We start from the raw sequence: 19644 nt of genomic DNA, 5'->3' as shown, positions 1-19644 counted from the left end.
GTACCGAGAGTTACCTGCTTACCAGGGAGTGGGATTAACCCCCAGAAGAACTGAGCCAGGGCCAGGGCAGGGGGGTTAATTCCAGCCTGCTTTAGCCCCAACATTGATGGGCTGGAGGCAGGAAGCCCTACCCTGGGTGAGGCAGGGCTCAAACTGGAGGGTCACAATGGGCCTTGCCCCACCCCAGCAGCACAGCGGTGTTCCGGGGCCCCAGGGAGAGCTAGACACCCAAGGGGACAGCCTTACCCCGATGAAAGGAATGAACTTCTGATAGGAGTCTTCGTCCGGGCTGCAGGAAGAGGAGGAGACTGTTAGGGTCTGCTGGGGGGTGGACGGTGACCGGGCCCAGCAGGCAGGGAATGCCTCACCCTGCATGCAGGAAGGGCATCCGAAGCTCGCCAGGCTGAACAACCCCCCGCCCCACCACGTTACTGACAGTGACCACGGAAGAGCTCCCACCCGATGAGGCGGGTAAGTTCCCGTCCCCAGGCCAGAGGGGCTGGGATACAAAGGGAACTGGTGCTCCATAAACACACCCAGATTCGGGGCAGCTTTGAGAGAGGTGGAAACAAGACAAGGCACGGAGAGGGCAAGTGATGTGTCCGAGGTCATACACTGAGTAGTGGCCAAGCCAGGACCAGAACCCAGGAGTCCTGGCTCCCAGCTGCCTGCTCTAACCACCAGTCCTCACTCCCCTTCCCACTCCCAGAACAGGGACCAGAACCCAGGAGTCCCGATCACAGCCGCCTTGTCAGTGATCTTTAACAGCTTTGCTATCCCAACTGAAAGGGTCTTTTGGGTGCCTGTAACGTGCGACCAGCCCCCTGCCGCAGGAGAGTCGCCCGGGCGACACTTACAACTTATGCTTGCAAGTCAGCATGGCCTCGGCCACAGGCAGCTGGTGGGTCATGCTGGCTCCACCCACATACTGCACGATGCGGCCCACCACATCGAACGGCTCTGGGGGCAGAGGGGAAAGAGGGGTGTGACCAGCAATCCCCACAGAGCCCGATCCCTGCCTCCTTGTCCCCGAGCCCGCAGCAGGGGTGAGCCACACAGCAGAGCCAGGGTGCCCCCCGCTGGCTGAGTGGCAGCAGAGGAGAAGGGGGTGTGTGGGTCAGAGGGGATCCTGCCCCAGGCAGGGGCGGCTGAGGGAGAAGCAGGTGGCCAGGCAGCAAGGCTGGAGGGCCGGAGCTTATGCTGCAGTAGGAAGGGGAAAGGACACGTTCTCACCCAAAGCTCCCCCTGGCCCCACCGGAGACCCCCCTTCCCTCACTGCACATGGGCTGGAGCTGTGACCCCTTCGATGACCCCTGGGGCTGGGAGCAGCCCCAGGGAATAAACCAGGGCTCAGGAAGGAATTGGCCAGGCCTGCTCTGTGCAGACAGAACAGCCATTGCCATAGGGGAGCCCAACCCACATCCCAACAGCCAGGCCCACCCCTACCCCCAGCTCTAGCTGCTCCCTCGCTAGCCCCTGGGGAACAGCGGCCCACAGCCCTCCCTGTCCAACAGCACAGGGGCCATGGACACAGTGCTTGGTGCTGCATGGCCCCTCACCTGTCCCGGGGGGCTCGGCCCTGCCGAACAGCTCCCTCCAGGCGGAGTCCAGGAACGTGCAGCTGTACCTGCTGTCCACCGAGCCCAGGTACTTGGCTACAGGGTGGGAGCCTGCGGAGGAGAGAAAGGGGGGTGTTCATAGAATCATAGAATCATAGAATTCAAGATCAGAAGGGACCATTATGATCATCTAGTCTGACCTCCTGCAAGATGCAGGCCACATAAGCCGATCCACCCACTCCTTTAGCAAGCGACCCCTTCCCCATGCTTCAGAGGAAGGCGAAAAACCTCCAGGGCCACTGCCAATCTTCCCTGGAGGAAAATTCCTTCCCGACCCCAAATATGGCGGTCAGCTGAACCCCGAGCATGCGGGCAAGACTCTCCAGCCATACCCTCTTGAAAAAGGTTATATCACATCATTGACCCATTGTACTATTTACTTCAGTGTGGCACTTAATTGACCTATTGACTAAGCCCGTTATCCTATCATACCATCTCCTCCATAAACTTATCTAGCTTAATCTTAAAGTCATGGAGGTCCTTCGCCCCCACTGTTTCCCTCGGTAGGCTGTTCCAGTATTGCACTCCCCTGATGGTTAGAAACCTTTGTCTAATTTCAAGCCTGAATTTCCGGACTGACAATTTATATCCGTTTGTCCTCGTGTCCACATTAGCACTGAGCTGAAATAATTCCTCTCCTTCCCTGGTATTTATCCCTCTGATATATTTAAAGAGTGCAATCATATCTCCTCTTATCCTTCTTTTGGTTAAGGAAAACAAACCGAGCTCCTCAAGTCTCCTTTCATACGTCAGGCCTTCCATTCCTCGGATCATTCTAGTGGCCCTTCTTTGTACCCGTTCCAGTTTGAATTCATCCTTCTTAAACATGGGAGACCAAAACTGCACACAATACTCCAAATGAGGTCTCACCAACGCCTTATATAACGGGACTAGCACCTCCTTATCCCTACTAGAAATACCTCGCCTAATGCATCCCAAGACCGCATTAGCTTTTTAACGCCACATCACATTGCCTACTCATAGTCATCCTCGATCAACCAGGACTCCTAGGTCCTTCTCCTCCTCCGTTACTTCCAACTGGTGCGTCCCCAGCTTATAACTAAAATTCTTGTTAGTCATCCCTAAATGCATAACCTTACACTTCTCACTATTGAATTTCATCCTGTTACTAATACTCCAGTTTACAAGGTCATCCAAATCTCCCTGGAGGATATCCCGATCCTTTTCCGAATTGGCAATACCTCCCAACTTGGTGTCATCCGCAAACTTTATCAGCCCACTCCTACTCTTGGTTCCCAGGTCAGCAATAAATAGATTGAATAAAATCGGACCCAAAACCGAACCTTGAGGAACTCCACTGGTAACCCCCCTCCAACCTGACAGTTCCCCCTTCAATACGACCCTCTGCAGTCTCCCCTTTAACCAGCTCCTTATCCACCTCTGGATTTTCATTTCGATCCCCATCTTTTCCAATTTAACCAGTGTTGCTCTCGCGCCCCCTGTGGGGGTTCTTTGTTGTGCACTACAGTGCCCACAGGAGGAGTCCTTCAGCAGGGTGCTTCCGAGGCGCATGGGCAGCGCCCCCTACGGCCCCAGGGATGCTGTTCCAGAAGCGATGGTCTAGCTGTCCTGTGGATGCCCTACCCCCGACTCCCACCCCATCCTGACGAGCCTTTACCCAGCTCAATGGCAACGCAGAGGCCTTTCCCAGCTGCTGTGTTGGTATCCCCAGCAGGAGGCGGCCACCACCCTGGGGGCACCTGCTACAGACCCAGATGTGCTTTGCTCAGCGCCCCCCGTGTGCACCCCTGGGTGTCAGTGTCGGACCCTACACCCGCGGCTTAGCCACACTAACAGGGAGAGGCTAGAACAAGGCCTGCACCGACAGTCTCACTCTGACTACAGGGGGGTCAAGCAGGACTTGCGCCAGCTGGGCGGGGTCTGGGCAGAGGCACCTACCCAGCGGGACGATGAGGAACCGCATGTAGCTAAGCCAGTCTGGGGTCTTGTTCGCCAGCTGCTTCACAAAGAAACGGAGGATGGCACTGAGGTAACTCTGCCCCCCGACAGCCACCACCTTCACGGGCCGCGGCACAGAGGAGTTGCAGTTGCAGCTGGAAAAGACAGGACAATGGGAGAGTATGTGCTTATTGCACTCCTCTGCCTGCAGGGTACGACGCTTAAACACGCTAGGCAGCACTGAGACCTGACCAACTCTGGGCTGGGGCACCGGGGCCCTCACCCTGTGCTGAGATGCAGCCAGCTCTGGGGTAGGACAGGGGCCATTCACACAGGAGTCCTTTGGCCAGCGAGGAAGACGATGGGTGCCCCTCCCCATACACTGTGGTAGGCAGTACAGGCAGTGAGGGCTGCTGTTCCTGCCAGGCTGCAATGCACCGAGTTGATGAGCGGCTGCTATCTCCGGCACTGCCGTGCCCAGCCGTAATTACCATGCCAGGGAGCAGGCAGTAAATCCCAGCAGAGTGCTCCAGCGGGACTCGCAGATGAAAAGCTTTGCCCTGAGCAGGGCAGCAGCCCGTGGAGCAGTGACGTCAGCAACCTGCCAGCTAGACAGAGTGGCTGCCGCCCGCACTGAGGGAGGAGCCAGCAGAGCCCGCGCAGCACCTGGCATTGCTGCTCGCTGCCACATGGAGCATCCTGGGGGTCCTGACGCCGCTCCAGCCTCTCTCAGCCCTGGGACCCAGCGTGCCCGCACCGAGCAGCTCCCAATGGCTCAGCCCCCTGCCAGGCCCAGCGCATGTGCTCAGGACCAAGGACCCCCTTCAGCATTGCTAATGCCCAGCACGTCCATGGGCCTGGCACCCTACAGCCCAGCCCAGCGCTGCGCCTCTAGCTGCTGATCTAGGACAGCTGCAGTTAAACGTGCCGCACAACGGCTACCACTAGAGGGCACCAGAGAACCACCAACTTCCTTTAGGCAGCTAATAGGGCCAAAGAAAGAAACTACCAAATGGCTTCGGGACAGCCTGTCCCCAGGCGAGGGAAGAGACCAGCGCTACGGTGCAGTGCCATGGGCCCTCCCAGCTACGCCATCCAAGACCCTCTAGCTCTAGTCCCCTCCCTGTATTTCACTAGCCCCCCTGCTCCCCTTTTCACCAGCATGCAACTGCTCGTGCAAGAGCCTTCTCCTCTGCAGTTCCTCCCCATCTCACCTGCCTGAGCTGACAGCATCTCCTCTCCCCTTTGCTTAGGCCTCTGCCTCTCCCCTCCTCCACCAAGCAGAACAATGCTAGACCTCTTCCTTCAGGAGTGTAAGTGGCTGCAGGCATTGCCAGCCTCCAAGCCATCAGTACTCAAATCCCGCTTCGTGGGAGCCACCAGATTCAAGGCCTGGACCACAGGCATGAGAGCAGGGGAGTGATTTTGCTGGAAGCTGTGACCCCAAGGGGTGCAGTGGATTCTGTGACAGCCTGTGATAGCAGGAATAGGACTTGATGGCCCAGGGGGCCCCTTCCAGTCCTATGTCCAAATGCAAAGAGGGCAGGGATGTTCACACTCACACAGGTTGTCCTCTCCCGGGGAAAGGAGCGTAGGCCCAGGTTTCCCCTTCAGACAGACCCCTGGAGGGAAGGCTGCAGGCTAACAGGGTGTGGGTGATCTGCAGAGACAAGCAATGGGCTTCCAGCCTTTCTTGCATTTTTCTGATCTAACCATCCAGGTTTGCTTTCGGCACCTGTCCCTGCAGGATCTGATGCACAAAGGCAGGCGGGAGAAACAAACTCTCAATTATCTACTTGAGAAGAAAGTGAAGTCGGAGCGTTCCTGAAGGTCTCCGTGGGCACGCTGGCGAGGTGGATTGGGAGCTCGCTCCCCTTTGGTGAAGGGAGGGGGTGGAATTGTTAGGAAAGAACATTTCTCCCAGCTGTCTGTAGAGCATCTAAGGCCTTGTCTACACTAGGGAGAGAGATGGATCTAAGTTATGCAACTTCAGCTATATGAATAATGTGGCTGAAGTTAATGTACTTAGATCTACTTCCCGTGGGGTCCACACTATGTGATGTCGATGGGAGACGCTCTCCTGTTGACTCCCCTTGCGCTTCTTGTTCAGGTGGAATACAAGAGTTGATGGGAGAGCGTCTCCCATCGACATCACACAGTGTGGACCACTGATACATCAGTCGCCACACGTTGATCCCCCAGGAAGTGCAGACAAGCCCCAAGTTGCAGGTGTTACTACGTCCTGCCCGTCTGGCTCAGCCTGCCCCTTTCTTGGTACCTGGACTGGTAATTCTTTTACTAGCTCTCCAGTTGCCCACAGAGTTTCCTGGAGAGAGACAAGGCCGATGGGACCTGACTTTCTAACAGGCACAGTTTGGCTTGGTTTTTTTAGGGAAATCTTTTGTACCTTTCTACATCTTAAATAAGCCCCAAGCTCCTGTTTCTCTGCCGTGCAGGCAGAAGGAGAGATGGCTCTATGGACCATTACAATCGGCTCACCTGAAAACAACTCCAGGGAACAGACAGCATTTTAAAGTGTGGAGATGGGCAGAAAGAGTGGGTAAAAATAGCCCGGCTGCATCCCCAGCCAGCTGCTGCTGAGTCACGGCTGCGGAGGTCACTGAAAGGCCTGCATACCTGCACTGCTGGCAGCGTCTGCAGAGCATCTCTAGCTGCAGGGAAGCAGCCCCGTGGCGGATCTGCTGGCAAGGCACGGCCTGGGTTAGGAGCAGAGCCAGCTGGGGAGCAGTGGAGATTGCAGACTGTAGACAAGGCCTAGGCGGCTCCACTTGTGCGTGAAGCAGGCTGGGGTTTGTCCCTCAAATACCACAATATTCTGAGTCATAGGCAAGAGAACCATGGAAAGACTCCAGCCCTCACGTAGTTCATAGTGCAGGAACGCATCTTACACATCTATATACCACCGCATGAATCATCCACTACTGGAATGCAGCCTTCTCTGGGGTGGAACACAGCAGCTATTATACAAGAGAGTTCATCTAGCAAGGGAATGCAGCCAGTTCTGGAGAGAGATGCGGGAAGGGAGTTATACAGGGAATGTTTGCCCAGCAATGAAATGCCTCTGGGGTGGGGCAAGGGGCTGTTTATAGAGGGACCCCTTGCTGAGGGCTGAGAGTAACCAGCTCTGGTGTGGAACACAGCAGCCATTTGACAGCTTAGAGCACATAAAGTGAAGCAGCCAGGGATGTTTTAAACAGGTGGAATATAATTACCATGCCGGACTCTGGGCAGGACCCTGGGAGCTAATGGGCAGGAACATGATACTGTCAGGAGCCTTTGAATGAACACAAATGGCCAGGATCTTGGTTTTATTCCCCGTCTGAAAACCATCTCAAGTGGCCCAGGACTAGCATCACCCTGGGGCAGTGGTTCAGTCCTGGATCCCCTACTGGATCAACAGCCCTTCCTCCTACTTTACCACACTCCCAACTACGGCTCAGTCACTGGCACCAGGAATAGCCTGGAGGACAGCACCCCTTACTCAGGCCCCTACCCAGCTCCCTGCAGCACAGCGCCTCCTAGTGCCATGCTGGGGCCTGCATTGACTGTGAGGGAACAGCACCCCCAATTGAGCTCCTGCCCCATTCCCTGCAGCACAGTGCCCCTTAGCACCACACTGGGTCATTGGTTTGGTATCAACTCCGAGAGGACAGTGCCCTCTAATGAACCTCCAACATCACTCATGCCACACCTCGGTTTTGCCTAGAGGCCTCCCATTCCAAGCACTGACCTGGCCCCACCCTGCTTAGCTTGCGAGAGCTGACTCATAACCCACAGCAGGGTTAGCTAATAGAGCAACTCCACCATCACCATATCGACGGGAACCATCTGCCCCCGGTGCTGGGACCGGAGGGCCACTGTCCTTTACTCACTATCTCTGGATCCTGGTGAGGACAGCGGACAGGACGGCCTGTACTTCCACGGTGGAGCATGTGCACACGACTGGCTTCTTCTGGTCCCGAAGCAGCTCGGCCACATACTGGCAAGGAGAGGAGGAAAGGTGAGCACAGCATGCCTGTGCGTATGGGAGCAAAGGGATCGGTTACACCACCTGCCACGCAATACTCCTCCTCTGTGCTTAGCAACCAGAGTCCCTGGGGAGAGGTGGGTAAGCGTGCACCTCCCTGCGCCAGTTGGCTGTTCCTGCCAAGGGCTGGGAGCGCTGTGGGGGCACAGACAGGCCAGGTGGCAATGCCCACGGGGTGTGCTTTCATTCCCGACTGCCAAGGGCCGGGAGCGCTGTGGGGGCACAGGCAGGACAGGTGGCAATGGCCACGGGGTGTGCTTTCATTCCCGACTGCCAAGGGCCGGGAGCGCTGTGGGGCACAGGCAGGCCAGGTGGCAATGGCCACGGGGTGTGCTTTCATTCCAGACTGCCAAGGGCCGGCAGGCTGTGGGGGCACAGGCAGGACAGGTGGCAATGCCCACGGGTGTGCTTTCATTCCCAACTGCCAAGGGCTGGGAGCGCTGTGGGGCACAGGCAGGACAGGTGGCAATGGCCACGGGGTGTGCTTTCATTCCAGACTGCCAAGGGCCGGGAGCACTGTGGGGCACAGGCAGGACAGGTGGCAATGGCCACGGGGTGTGCTTTCATTCCAGACTGCCAAGGGCCGGGAGCGCTGTGGGGCACAGGCAGGCCAGGTGGCAATGGCCACGGGGTGTGCTTTCATTCCCGACTGCCAAGGGCCGGGAGCGCTGTGAGGCACAGGCGGCGATGGCCACGGGGTGTGCTTTCATTCCAGACTGCCAAGGGCCGGGAGCGCTGTGGGGGCACAGGCGGCGATGGCCACGGGGTGTGCTTTCATTCCAGACTGCCAAGGGCCGGGAGCACTGTGGGGCACAGGCAGGCCAGGTGGCAATGGCCACGGGGTGTGCTTTCATTCCCGATTGCCAAGGGCCAGGAGCGCTGTGGCTGCCTAGTGAGTGGGAAGTGGCAGCTGTGAGGCAGCAGAGGCTGGTTTGCTCTGGGCTTGGCAATCTCAGCTGTGAGATCAAGGCAAGTCAAGGGTCACAACAACAGCACTGGAGACTCCCCTTCATGGCTTGCAGAGGCAGGCTGCCTACAATGCCCATGCAACAGGCTCCAGCGAGGGACCCGCTCGAGGGCAGGGGAGAGGCGTCAGGCTCCACAGCCCTGGTCTCTCCACAGAGTGTGCAAACAAGAGTGGGCCTGTCAGCTGCAATTCAGAAGGTGCTGTGTACTCTCTGCAGGGCGGGAGGACTGGGCCTCGAGAGGTGCTTGGTATAGCGGTGAGGAGGGCTGGCGAGGGACACGCAGAGACCCGGAGCCGTCGGATCACACGCTTGCCCTGGTCTGGACTGGGAAAGATCAGCATCTGCCCCAGAGCTTCCAGCCCACCTATAGCCACAGCTCAGGCAGACTTCACGCCATGTCAAGGGGGATGTTCAGATGGGATTCAAACTCTGCCACCCAGTCACAGCAGCAGCATTAATGCTCACCCGCAGGGCGGCCAACCCAACCCCTCCCCCTGGCATTTCCCATTCAGCCCCCGCCCCAGCTCAGCCCAGGCAATGCCCTGCACTCCCACTGCTCGCACAGACCGGAGCACCACTTAACACGCTGCCTACCAGCACCGGCTCGCCGCAGAGGCTGGCTTCAGGCCACACAGCCGATGGCCCCTCTGCGGAGCTGCTAGTTCCACTCCCAGGGCAGCAGGGCTCCGAGGGCCCGGGTGACCCGAGCTGTTGCTCAGTTTGCATTGGACAAGGCAGGCACTGTGATGGCAGCAGAGCCCAGAGACTGGCAGGGCGGGAGATCAGCCCTGAGCGAGGGGATGGGGCCTAAGCACATCAACGGAAGACAGGGAAAGAGAGGGGCCTCATCTCCATGGGTCACTGCCACCCCTACCCAGCAGCACCTGCCGGGTCCCATCCCAGGGCTGGCCTCCCTACCTGGCCTTGCCAATCGGCCGCATTCACCAGGATGATATTCTCGGGCAGGGCCGTGTCTGACACCAGGATCTGGTTCAGCTGGTCATAGACGATCTTGCGAGGAATCTGTTGGGGAGGGAGGGCGAGGTGAGGGCTAAGCCTTGGCAGGGCACAGGCGACACACACTGGGCTGGGCCAGAACCCTGGAGGTTCCCCTGGTGAGCTGCTTCTCCCTTGTTGCTGTCACCAGGAGCCCGGTCCTCTGCCTTTCCCTCAGCTCTGCGTATCCAGCCACCTGCCGTGAGGCCCCTGCTGCCTCCTAGTGCTGCTCTGGAGCCAGCACTGACTGAAGGGAGAGCGCCTCCTAGTGCTGCACTAGAGCCAGCACTGACTGAAGGGAGAGCGCCCCCTACTGAGCACCTCCCTCCGCTCCCGGCAGCACTGCGCCCTCTAGTGCTGCACTAGAGCCAGCACTGACTGAAGGGAGAGCGCCCCCTACAGAGCACCTCCCTCCGCCCCCGGCAGCACTGCGCCCCCTAGTGCTGCTCTGGAGCCAGCACTGACCGAAGGGAGAGCGCCCCCTACTGAGCACCTCCCTCCGCTCCCGGAAGCACTGCGCCCCCTAGTGCTGCTCTGGAGCCAGCACTGACCGAAGGGAGAGCACCCCCTACTGAGCATCCTCCCCCCTGCCACATCACTGCACCCCCAATGCCATTGCTTCAGTACAGTTAGAGAGAAGCTCCCCATTGATGTCGCTCATTGCAGCCCCTGGCTCTCCTTACAGGACTCCCAGGCAACCGACCATGTTTGACTAGATCTGTGATGAGCTCCCAGCTGTAGGTGGCACAGGCTGGGATCACCCCTCCATGGAGCAGTGCCTGGGGCTGCAGTCACATCACCTGTGTGCTATGGCCCAGGTCCGGGGACCTCTCGCTGTCCGAGCTGTTGGTCCGTTCGCTCAGGGGCTTGGAGAACTGTCTCTCCTTCAGCGGAGTGCTTCTCTTCTGCCGCGGCGTGTGCGCTGCACCTTCCATTTTGCTGCAGCAGACAAAGGACAGTGCTGTTGGCCTGGTTCCCTGGCATGGCACAGCATCCAGCTGGGAGAGCAGGGTCCTTCCCCCACACACCAGGGTCTCATTGCAGATACACACACAGGCCCCGCTCAGGTCTGAGCCACGTCCTGGGGCTCCTGTGAGCGTTTGCTTGCCCGCTGGCAAGGGAACAGAATGGCATGGCCATGTGACGGGTTTCCTGGCGCACTGTCAAGAGCGGGAGCTCAGCAACACTGCTGGGTACAACAGGACTGGGTGGGCTGGTCAGACACAGGGAGAGCCCACGTACAGTCTGTAGCCAGCACAGGCTGAGAGGAAACCCCAGGGGCGGGCTACCAGCAGATTCAAGGTGGGCTCCTAGCCAGGAAGGTGCCCACCCTTTGCCAAGGGTTCAGAGGGCTCTCTGCCACGATCCGGATTTCTCCAGCAATCCCAGAGCAGCAGAGGGGGCTGTGCTAGATGCTGGGGCTGGATCACCACAGGAATGCAGAGCCCGCCAATGGCTGAAAGGTTTGGCATCTCTCCTGGAGCACCGAGACCCTGAAGGGGTGAGGACCATGCTGTGCAGGCCTTGGACATATGAGCTTACAAACCAAGACAACAAAGTGACTTGGGGGCCAAGGGACCCAGAACATGACCAATTCAGAGCACAAAACGCCATGCTCCTGCCCACGCCCCCTCCCTCAGTAGGGCAAGACGGGCATGCTCTCCAGCCCAGGCCCCTGTGGGATGAGCTTGGCATGCACTCCAGCCTACACTTCCCCCCACAGAGCTGGGGATAGAACCCAGGAGTCCTGGCTCCCAGCCCCCCTGCTCTGTCCCAGTAGACCCCACTCCCCTCCCAGAGCTGGGACAGAACCTGGGAGTCCAGATCCCCAGTCCCCTGCCCTAACCATTAGATCCTGCCACTGCATTGCTAAGGAATATTTGTCAGTTCCCCCATTAGAGTGTGCCACTCCCCTGAAACGTGACCGTGGCTCCGATGGCCCCACCTTACTGCACAGCCAGGTTGGGTACTGGAGTCCCAGCTCTTCCTTCACTGACTAGAATATAGTTTTAGTCCTTGCTCCTAGATTCAGACACGTAAAGGCCAGAAGGGCTCGTTCTGATCATACAGTCTGAGCTCTCCAGTCAGCTGATCTAGCGCTCATGCCCTCCCCGCCCCCAGAAGTTCACTCTCCCCTGCTGGAGGTGCGAGGGGCTCGCAGTGCTGGCAGACAGGAAACCAGAGCTTTTCGCTTGTAAACCTAGCGGATCTGATCCGGAGCATGGCCTGAATGGAGCAGCAGAGCTCCCTGGAGCTCGAGGACACAGCCGCCTCTGCTGCCACCTCACAGCAATTAAGCAAAGGCCTTAACTCCAGGACAGGGCAGCCTGGTGCTCTGCTCCAAGAAGGCGCTGCTCAGCGTCAGAGTGCAAGCAGCAGCTTCAGCACTATCAGGGAGACGAGCAGACAAATGGGGGGGTGGGGTATTGATGGCTGAGTCCTCCTCCCCACCCCCAATAGCATCTGGGAGCGAGGCCGGCATGGCGAGCCTGCGTCACACATTGAAGATGCACTTTTGGCAAAGCAGGAGGAAGATGGGGCAGGTTTCCACTGGGAACATAAAGGCCTTTGAACACACTAGGTATGTGGCTCCAATCCTTCACTCAGTGCAGTGCCGGCATGGCCCCACTGCCTTCACAGCGGGAGAGGCCTAGTACCCACAGGGAATTGGGGACGGGATGGGGGCCCGACACCACACAGTCAAAGGTTCAAATCCAGCCACGCCGAGATTGCCCACAGACCATCCAGTGCTGGGGGCTCAGAGCCACGAGGCATCACCACCCTCCCTGGCCTGGGATGGAACGGGCAATAACAGACCAGACCAGAAACCTGGCCAGGGGAAGATGCCTAATGCTGGGAACTGGATGCAAAATGCCACACAGTCCTCTGAGCGCCCAACACCTGATATGGGGAAACTGAGGCGACATAGTGAGAACCACACATTCCAAGGGCAGAGCCAGAGATGCAACCCAGGCCTCCTGACTCCAGCAACATCCCTTTTCTCTCTGGGAGGGTCTCAGGCAGTCCAGGTGCAACACACCAGGTTGTTCTGGCAGGGAATCTCAGCAGGGTTGTAACCAGCAGTTTGCTTTAAACCTCTCCAGTTCAGGGCCAACTCTTTGGAGAGCACAAGGCAGGGGTTGCCTCTGGGGGGCAAACCCCACTGATCCTGGTGATCTCGTCCCCCAGCCTGACAGTGTGCGACATCAGTGACCTGTGACAAGCGAGGGATGTGTGCCCCTGGGGTTCTGGGGCTGGAGTGACAGTTTTAGTAAAGCCCACAGAGAGCCTGTGCTCAGGGAGAATTCAATAAACCACTTCTATAAGAGAGTTCCACCAGCTGTGAGATCAAGGAGCCTCCTCCCTGGGTGACAAGCAGGATCTGAACCCCAACCCTGCAGAGTGCTGGGGAAAGAGGCCCGCCTGGGAACGGACAAGGGGAGCAATGGTTGGTAGCTATCAGCCTGGCTAGGAGCCAGTTCTCTAAAGGGGAAAGGGAAATGTCCTATTCTCTGCCCCCTGAGCCAGCCAAGCCCCCTGCCCTAGGCTGGCCTGGAGTCAGAGCCCCCTAGAGGCAGCCACCTGCTGCCCCGTGCCACCCATGTCTCCCATCCCTGGTTTCAAAGCAGGCAGTTTACCTGGGTGATGCCATGCTCTGATGCTCCCCCTTGCTGCTCTTCATGGGTGTCTTGACTTTTTCGGGGATGATTAACGTGGTGCTGGAGTCTCCGAATGTGTCCTGCTCACTCGCTTCCTACGAACACGGGGAGGGAATGAGGAGGCTCCAGAGCTCATTCTGGCGATCAACAGCTGGGGCCCTAATGGGTGACAATTCGCAGCCAAAAGCCACTGACTATGTCATTCCAAGCAGCCACTGACTGTACGTGCCAACTTGAGACAAGTTAGGCTCCATCGTCAGAGCGGCTGTCTCTCCCCATCCTGAGCTCAGCTTTGCGGCACTCTACCCACTAGGCCATGCTGCCTCCAGGGGCAAACAGGCACCAGCGCAGGGTGTTACCTTGGGCACATGAGCTCCCGCAAAAGGGAGAGGCCTGTATGTGCCATGTCCCCCTGGCTCCAGCCCCTAAGCCAGACAGAGCACTGAGGGGAGAGTGGGCCAGCGCGGCTGGGGCATGTTACCAGGGTGTCTATTTCGCTGAGGCTGTCGTCCAGATTTTTACTCCACGAAGGTTTCAACTTGTCCCCGACGGCTGGGTCCATCTGAAAAAACAGCCAAGGGCAGAAGGATGGGAAGGTTACAGGTCTGGGGCAGCTGTGCTCGCTCCCCTTCAGCCACCCTCAGAGCCACTGGCCCAGCCGGGATCCCGACAGTGCTTCCCAGCTCATCCCCTGGAGCCCTGCCCCCCTTGGCTGAGTGCTCCGTCGAGACGGCAAAGCTCTTTGGGCACGGTATGAAGGGCCAGGCCCACTCCGGGCATCCCCTGGCAGCACTGCCACTGTGCTAAGCAGGAACGCCTCACAGCCTCCTTGGGCTTCACTGCCCGTCTGCCTGCGTCCACCGGCTGGCTCCTGGCTGATGCTGGACTGGCAGCGTTCAGGGTTCGTACAGCACCTAGCGCACCGGGGTGCTGGGCCCGGAGTGGGGGTACTGCGTGTTGGCGAATACAGATAATCAATGCTGATAAGTAGCAGCTTGGCCTTCTACAAACACTAGTGTTAGAAAACCCAGTTTGTATGTGCCAGCCTCTAGGGAAGCAAACTCTGCCTAGGAGCTGGGGAGCACCGCGGTGCCAGAGGGGAGACCCCACCGCCCTTCTGTGCACCAGAACTGCCTGGACTGAGGGAGGGTTGGGGGCGACTCCAACGGGCCGGGATAAGTGCTGGCTAAGATATGAGTGACTACAAGGCACAGGCAGCTGCCCCTTGCACTGACAGGCCGCGCTGCTCTGCCTCGGCCACTGAGCCAGGCCCCAGGCCGAGTTCAGCACTGCTCTCGCCTGCCCACGCCCAGCACTCCCGCAGCCACCTGGCTCCAGCAGAGAGCACAGATCCTGCGACCGCATTCACATGCATTGGAAGTCGAGGTCACGTACCAGCTGCGAATCACCACGCAGCCAGACCCACACGGGCCTACGTCCGGCACCCCCCGCTGGAACACGAGACCCACTCCCTCCCTCTGCGATTACTCACCGGGCTGGTGGCATCTTTGCCCAGGCTCCCCTTGCTGTTAAGGCTTCCAATTTCTGTCTGGGAGCTGGACTGAGACATTCCCTCGAAGAACGGCCTGGCAGGGAGAGATGCAGCGGGTCAGGGAACAAAGTGCTGCTGCAGACCCTGGCCTGGGGTGAGGAGAGGGTCAGAGGGATTCAAGCCTCAGGGATGGCCTGTGCGAATCCCGGGCGTATTTCAGTGCCTCCGGGCCAGCCTGCATGGTAGAAACTTTGGCTGATATTTGAAGGTCTGTTTCCTCCCATGGTTTGCAGGGGCCCTCCAGACTGGCACAGGACAGCACAGCAATGGGCGCCAGCGCAGGGCTTCCCGTCCCTTCCAGGTTCTCTGGCACTGTCTCAGCTACGGAGCATCAAATGCCCCAGCCTGCTTTGGAGCGACAGGCTCATCTTTCCCACAAGGGACTCTCTCCAGGGGCCTCTCCCACCCCTGGAAACGCTGCAGTGCTGCCGGGCCCCCTCCTAGCTCCAAGCAGGGAAGGTTGGGGGCTGGCCAGACACACACCAGGCCTCCTCTGCGTGAGAAAGCTGAGACGGCATCACTTACCGACCGAACCGAAACCGCTCTAGCTAGTCCGGTGCCAAAGGCCCTGTGGCCGCTGCAGCTCAAGTCGACTGGGAACAGGGTTAATTCAAACTGAGATCAGAGAGTGTCCGTGTGGGGATCTGCACTGATCTCCCTGACACCATGCGAGTGTGGGCGCCAATCAGCCTCACTCTGGTACCAGAGGGGCCTATGCCAGGTAAGCCTGAGTCACCCACACAGCTGAGCACCGTAACGATGGCTCATTTCACCCTGCAGGAGTCCAGTCAGCACAGAAGCCTGCAAGGCTGGTCTGGGCTAAGCCTGGCTTCTCTCTGTTCATTTACTGGGAGCACTAACGCCATCGCAAGTCCACACGCAAAAGCTGCCACGATTTCCCACAACCCAGTGCAACGTCTGGGTATAGACAAGCCCCTGGGAACCGGTTACAGCCTTCTCTTACATCCAGGCGGCCTGGTGCCCTGGCTTCCATTCACAGCTTCAGTCACACCGGTCCCCGGGAGAAACGTACACAGCCATCCGTCTCGCACGCCTTCCCCAGGAGGCGGGGGAGCTGAGCTACAGAGAGGGGACGGGCGCAGCTGCCACGGCCCTCGGGTGGCAAGACTGGGGCAGGACAGAAGCAGGAGTCCCAGCACCTCATCCCCTGTTGTAACCCCTGTGTGGCCGAAAGCTTCTGCACAGTCAGCTCCCGCTCAGTGCTCCTGCTCCGGTGTTTGAACCCTACCCCACCAGGCCTTGAGCCCAGCAAGTCCATGGCAAGCTCTGGCTTGCGGCAGCCCTAGGGAGCCGCATGGTGTCAGGGACGCAGTTCGGGCCAATCAGAACCAGGCTGGCTTTTAGAGAGCAGCGCTGCTGTGCCCGGGCTGGATCAGAGCAGTGAGGGCCGGGGGGAGCGAGGGACATGAGGAGCTGCAGCGATGCTGAGAGCGGGGACAGCAAGCACCAGAGTCGGGGAGGGGCGAGATCACTGGCCGTGCTTTGCAGGGGGGAGAAGAGAGCACAGCTCAGGTCCAGGAAGGGGAGGGTGTTATTGGTAGGACTAGCCTGGCAGCCCACACTTGCTTTGGGAAGGGGAATGTGGGGGGGGGGAGGGGGCTTAGATTGCTATCGGCGCCTGATTAAGCACGTGCGACGTTGGCCTTGGCTGTGACACTCATAGAATACTGCCCGTGATCTAAGGTGCCGGTTTTCCACAGCCGCTGACCAACCTGTCAGCAACAGTGACTCCCAGCCCCTTTGGCAATGCTGGAGAAGGGCCCCCATGCCCCCTGCGATGGAACTACACTCCCCACAGACCACCATGTGGGTAAGGCACAGGGCTGGGAGTCAGGACTCCTGGGCTCTCTTCCCAACTACGGGAAGTGATTGGTGTCTAGTGGGTTAGATCAGGGCGGAGCTGGCAATGAGGATTCCTGGGTTCTATCCCCAGCTCTGGGAGGGGAGGGGAGTCTAGTGGTTAGAGCAGAGGTGCTGGGAGCCAGGACTCCTGGGCTCTGTTCCCAGGTCTGGGAGGGGAGGTGTGTCTAATGGTGAGAGCAAAGGAATGAGCTCCTTACTGGGGTCTGTGAAGCACCGAGACTGAAGTCGTCACTCTAGGCAGATGGCAGGAATCCTGCACGAATCAGATGCTCTGCTCAGGCTGCCTCTCAGAGTGCCCAGGGGCTTGCGAGGGCAGAGGTGGCAGGGGGCTCTGACTGGAGTGTTGGGGCGGGGGCGGGGGGGACGACACCCACAGGAGAAGGGTCTGCAGCAGCAGTGGCTGGCGTGCATGACCAAAGCAGGGCGAGAAACAACCTAGCTGAACAGATCACTCCTTTCATCCAGGCATCTCCAAGGGCTGCACAAATCCTAATTAATCCTCAATTCCCAGGGGACGGCGTGTGACACCAGCCTCAGCTATAGGGAAAGAGACCTAGAGTGTCAGCGCTCTGATTCCAGACTGGCTGGAAGCACTAATGGAGATCCCAGGTCTCAGTCCATTTGGATAGTTTCCATGAGGCTTGTTGGACCCGGGGGGCTCTGAAGGTGCAGGCGAGATGCTGGGCCCTCTAGTGTCCATAGCCAACATGCACCCTTACGTCACTGACACAGCGGCTGCTGTGCTCCACCCCAGAATTAGCTGCACTTCAGTGCAGCTGTTTCCTAAAGCACTGTGGAGACTTACACTGTCTCTTATGGAGAATTACAATCATTTTCAACCATCTCAGGGTCACCTTGTGCTCCCTTCCCCTTGTTGTCTAGTCTCATGGCTGGATTGTGAGCTCTGTAGGGCTGAGAGCGCATCTGTGTTACAGGTTCGTACAGCACCCAGCACAATGGACCTGGGCCCTCAGGGAGCTACTCCAGTGTAAATAACAACAACAGTGTTTCACAGGCAGTCACGGAGCACTGTAGATACTTGCTGTGTCAGTGCCCTGTGGGAAGAGACTCCCGGAGCCCTGACTCAGTCCCACAGCCCACACTATTAGTAGTATTACAAGAGTGCTTGGAAGCCCCAGCCAAGATCAAGACCCTGCTGTGCCAGATGCGGCCCAAAACGTGTGGCCAGAGAATAGCCATGGCCCTGAGGAGCTCTCAGTCTAAACAGATGAGACAGAGAAGGTGGGAGGGGGAAACTGAGGCACCGAGAAGGGAAGTGACTTGCCCAAGTTCACCCAGCGAGGCAGTGGCAGAGCTGGGAGCAGCTGCCGTGTCCCATGGCTCCCATCAGCCCAGGCTCGCTCCCTGTTGCAGCGGTCGCTCACCGTGCCGCCCCACCGCCAGCACTCACTTGAGCTTGGGCTTGGGCGTGCTGAGGATGCTCTCCGTCTCCTCCATCTCCGGGCCGCTGTCGCTGGGGTTGTACATCTCCAGGCTGTCGTACAGCTCGTCCAGGTCCTCCTCCACCTCTCGGATCTGCTCCCTGGAGACGTGCTCCAGGCCAAAGCCAACCTGTGGGCAGGAGACTCCAGACTAGCCGGGGGCCAGGCAACGCGCAGCAGAGACTGCGTATTTTGTGAAAGCCCACGGGAGCGAGTGCTGGAAGAAGCCTCAAGGACCTCCTCCTGCTCTTGGCTCTCCCGCCCCAGCCAATGGCATGTCAAGGGTCTAACACCCCACCAATCAGCTGTCGGGCTGACATCTCCCAGAGAACATGGAGTCTCACCCACAGAGCAACGGCCCAGCCAGTCCCGGATCCCGTGTCAGAGAGCGGCTGTCACCGGCGGTTCAGGGGAAGTTGCAAGAAACCTCCGAGGCACATGCCAGACTACACTGACTCTCACAGGCCTGTCTAACACCCAGCTCATGTCTGCTTTAGCCCAACAACCAGGAGGGGCCCCTACTTAGTCTCATTGACCTCCTGATCCTTTGGTTGTTAGAAGGGTGGAGGGGAGTGGGGTCTAGTGGTCAGAATAGGGGGGCTGGAATTCAGGACTCCTGGGTTCTATCCACAGCTCTGAGACAAATGGGGTCCAGTGGCTGGAGCCAGGGGTAACTGGTAACAGAGGTCAGACTGATGGAAGGGGAGTGGGGGAGGGAGAGGCGGGCTCTATTCCCAGCACCTGGAGGGAGGTGGTCTGGTGATTAGAGCAGGGGATTGAGAACCTGGCACAGAGGTGACGTGATTTGCCATGAATGACTCAGTGGAGGCGCTAGGACAGAACCCAGTGCCCCGCTCTGCTCTAGCCACTAGACTCTACTCCCTTCCAACAACAAAAACGAGACGAACCCATTGAAGGACTTGAGCTCTGAGCTCACACTGCCATTCATTTGGAGGCGGGAGGAGCGGTGACGAGGGATGCATTTCACCTGATCTGAATCACAGCCCATCCAGCACTCCAGCTACCAACAAGAGACCACTGCAATAGCGAAGGCATTTGCAACAAGACAGAAGGGCTGCACCTACCTCGTCCGACACCTTGAACCTCTTCAGTAACGCCACAAACTTCTGCTTTATATTTGGCTGCTGTGAAGAAACGGTGCCATTGACTCGTTACAGTGACACCAAGAAAGGGAACAGGAATCGGGGGTCCCAATGAGGGGGCGCAGGCCTTTGCCATAGGTGCGACTGAGGGGCCAATGGAAGGAGACTATTGCATCACCCCACAGATCATCCCAGAATCAGGGGTTCTCAGGACAAAATTTTTGGTGGCCTCAGAGTGTGGCCACCAACTCTTGCTGGTGGCCGCTTTCACACTTCTTCCTAAAATACTTCGTTAATTTTAGGAAAAACAAATAAATATGCACATACACACGTCCAAGTCATTGTCATTTATTGCTAGCTAGTAAGACCATTGTGAAAAGTGATATTAACAAACATACAAGTATCACTTTTCACAGCAGACTTACTCAGCCCTGGCAAGCCTGGGGACAAATT

At 58.3% G+C, this 19644-nt stretch overlaps 1 protein-coding gene and 1 long non-coding RNA gene across 3 annotated transcripts in view; one reads left to right on the top strand and one right to left on the bottom strand.

Moving 5' to 3' along the window:
* PACS1 (phosphofurin acidic cluster sorting protein 1) overlaps positions 1-19644 on the bottom strand; it is a 107968-nt gene that overhangs the window by 11529 nt on the left and 76795 nt on the right. Inside the window, exons 8-19 of one of the 2 annotated variants that reach the window (XM_039547811.1) lie at positions 19174-19233; positions 18058-18218; positions 14703-14796; positions 13692-13772; positions 13190-13305; positions 10352-10490; positions 9474-9578; positions 7433-7539; positions 3540-3694; positions 1560-1670; positions 858-960; positions 247-289 (exon numbers count right to left, since the gene is read on the bottom strand). In XM_039547811.1, coding sequence (XP_039403745.1) covers positions 247-289; positions 858-960; positions 1560-1670; positions 3540-3694; positions 7433-7539; positions 9474-9578; positions 10352-10490; positions 13190-13305; positions 13692-13772; positions 14703-14796; positions 18058-18218; positions 19174-19233 — 1275 coding nt within the window. The remainder of the gene's footprint in view (positions 1-246; positions 290-857; positions 961-1559; positions 1671-3539; positions 3695-7432; positions 7540-9473; positions 9579-10351; positions 10491-13189; positions 13306-13691; positions 13773-14702; positions 14797-18057; positions 18219-19173; positions 19234-19644) is intronic. The other variant, XM_039547813.1, reaches the window with a different exon arrangement.
* On the top strand, positions 242-6755 carry LOC120409542. Its single transcript, XR_005601332.1, has 3 exons — positions 242-471; positions 5260-5392; positions 5932-6755. It is a non-coding gene; the product is annotated as an uncharacterized LOC120409542 (long non-coding RNA).

This window comes from Mauremys reevesii, linkage group 7, assembly GCF_016161935.1.
Source record: "Mauremys reevesii isolate NIE-2019 linkage group 7, ASM1616193v1, whole genome shotgun sequence".
Lineage (NCBI taxonomy): Eukaryota > Metazoa > Chordata > Testudines > Geoemydidae > Mauremys > Mauremys reevesii.
The sequence above is the reverse complement of the archived record's forward strand: the minus strand, read 5'-3'. Positions and strand labels throughout refer to the sequence as shown.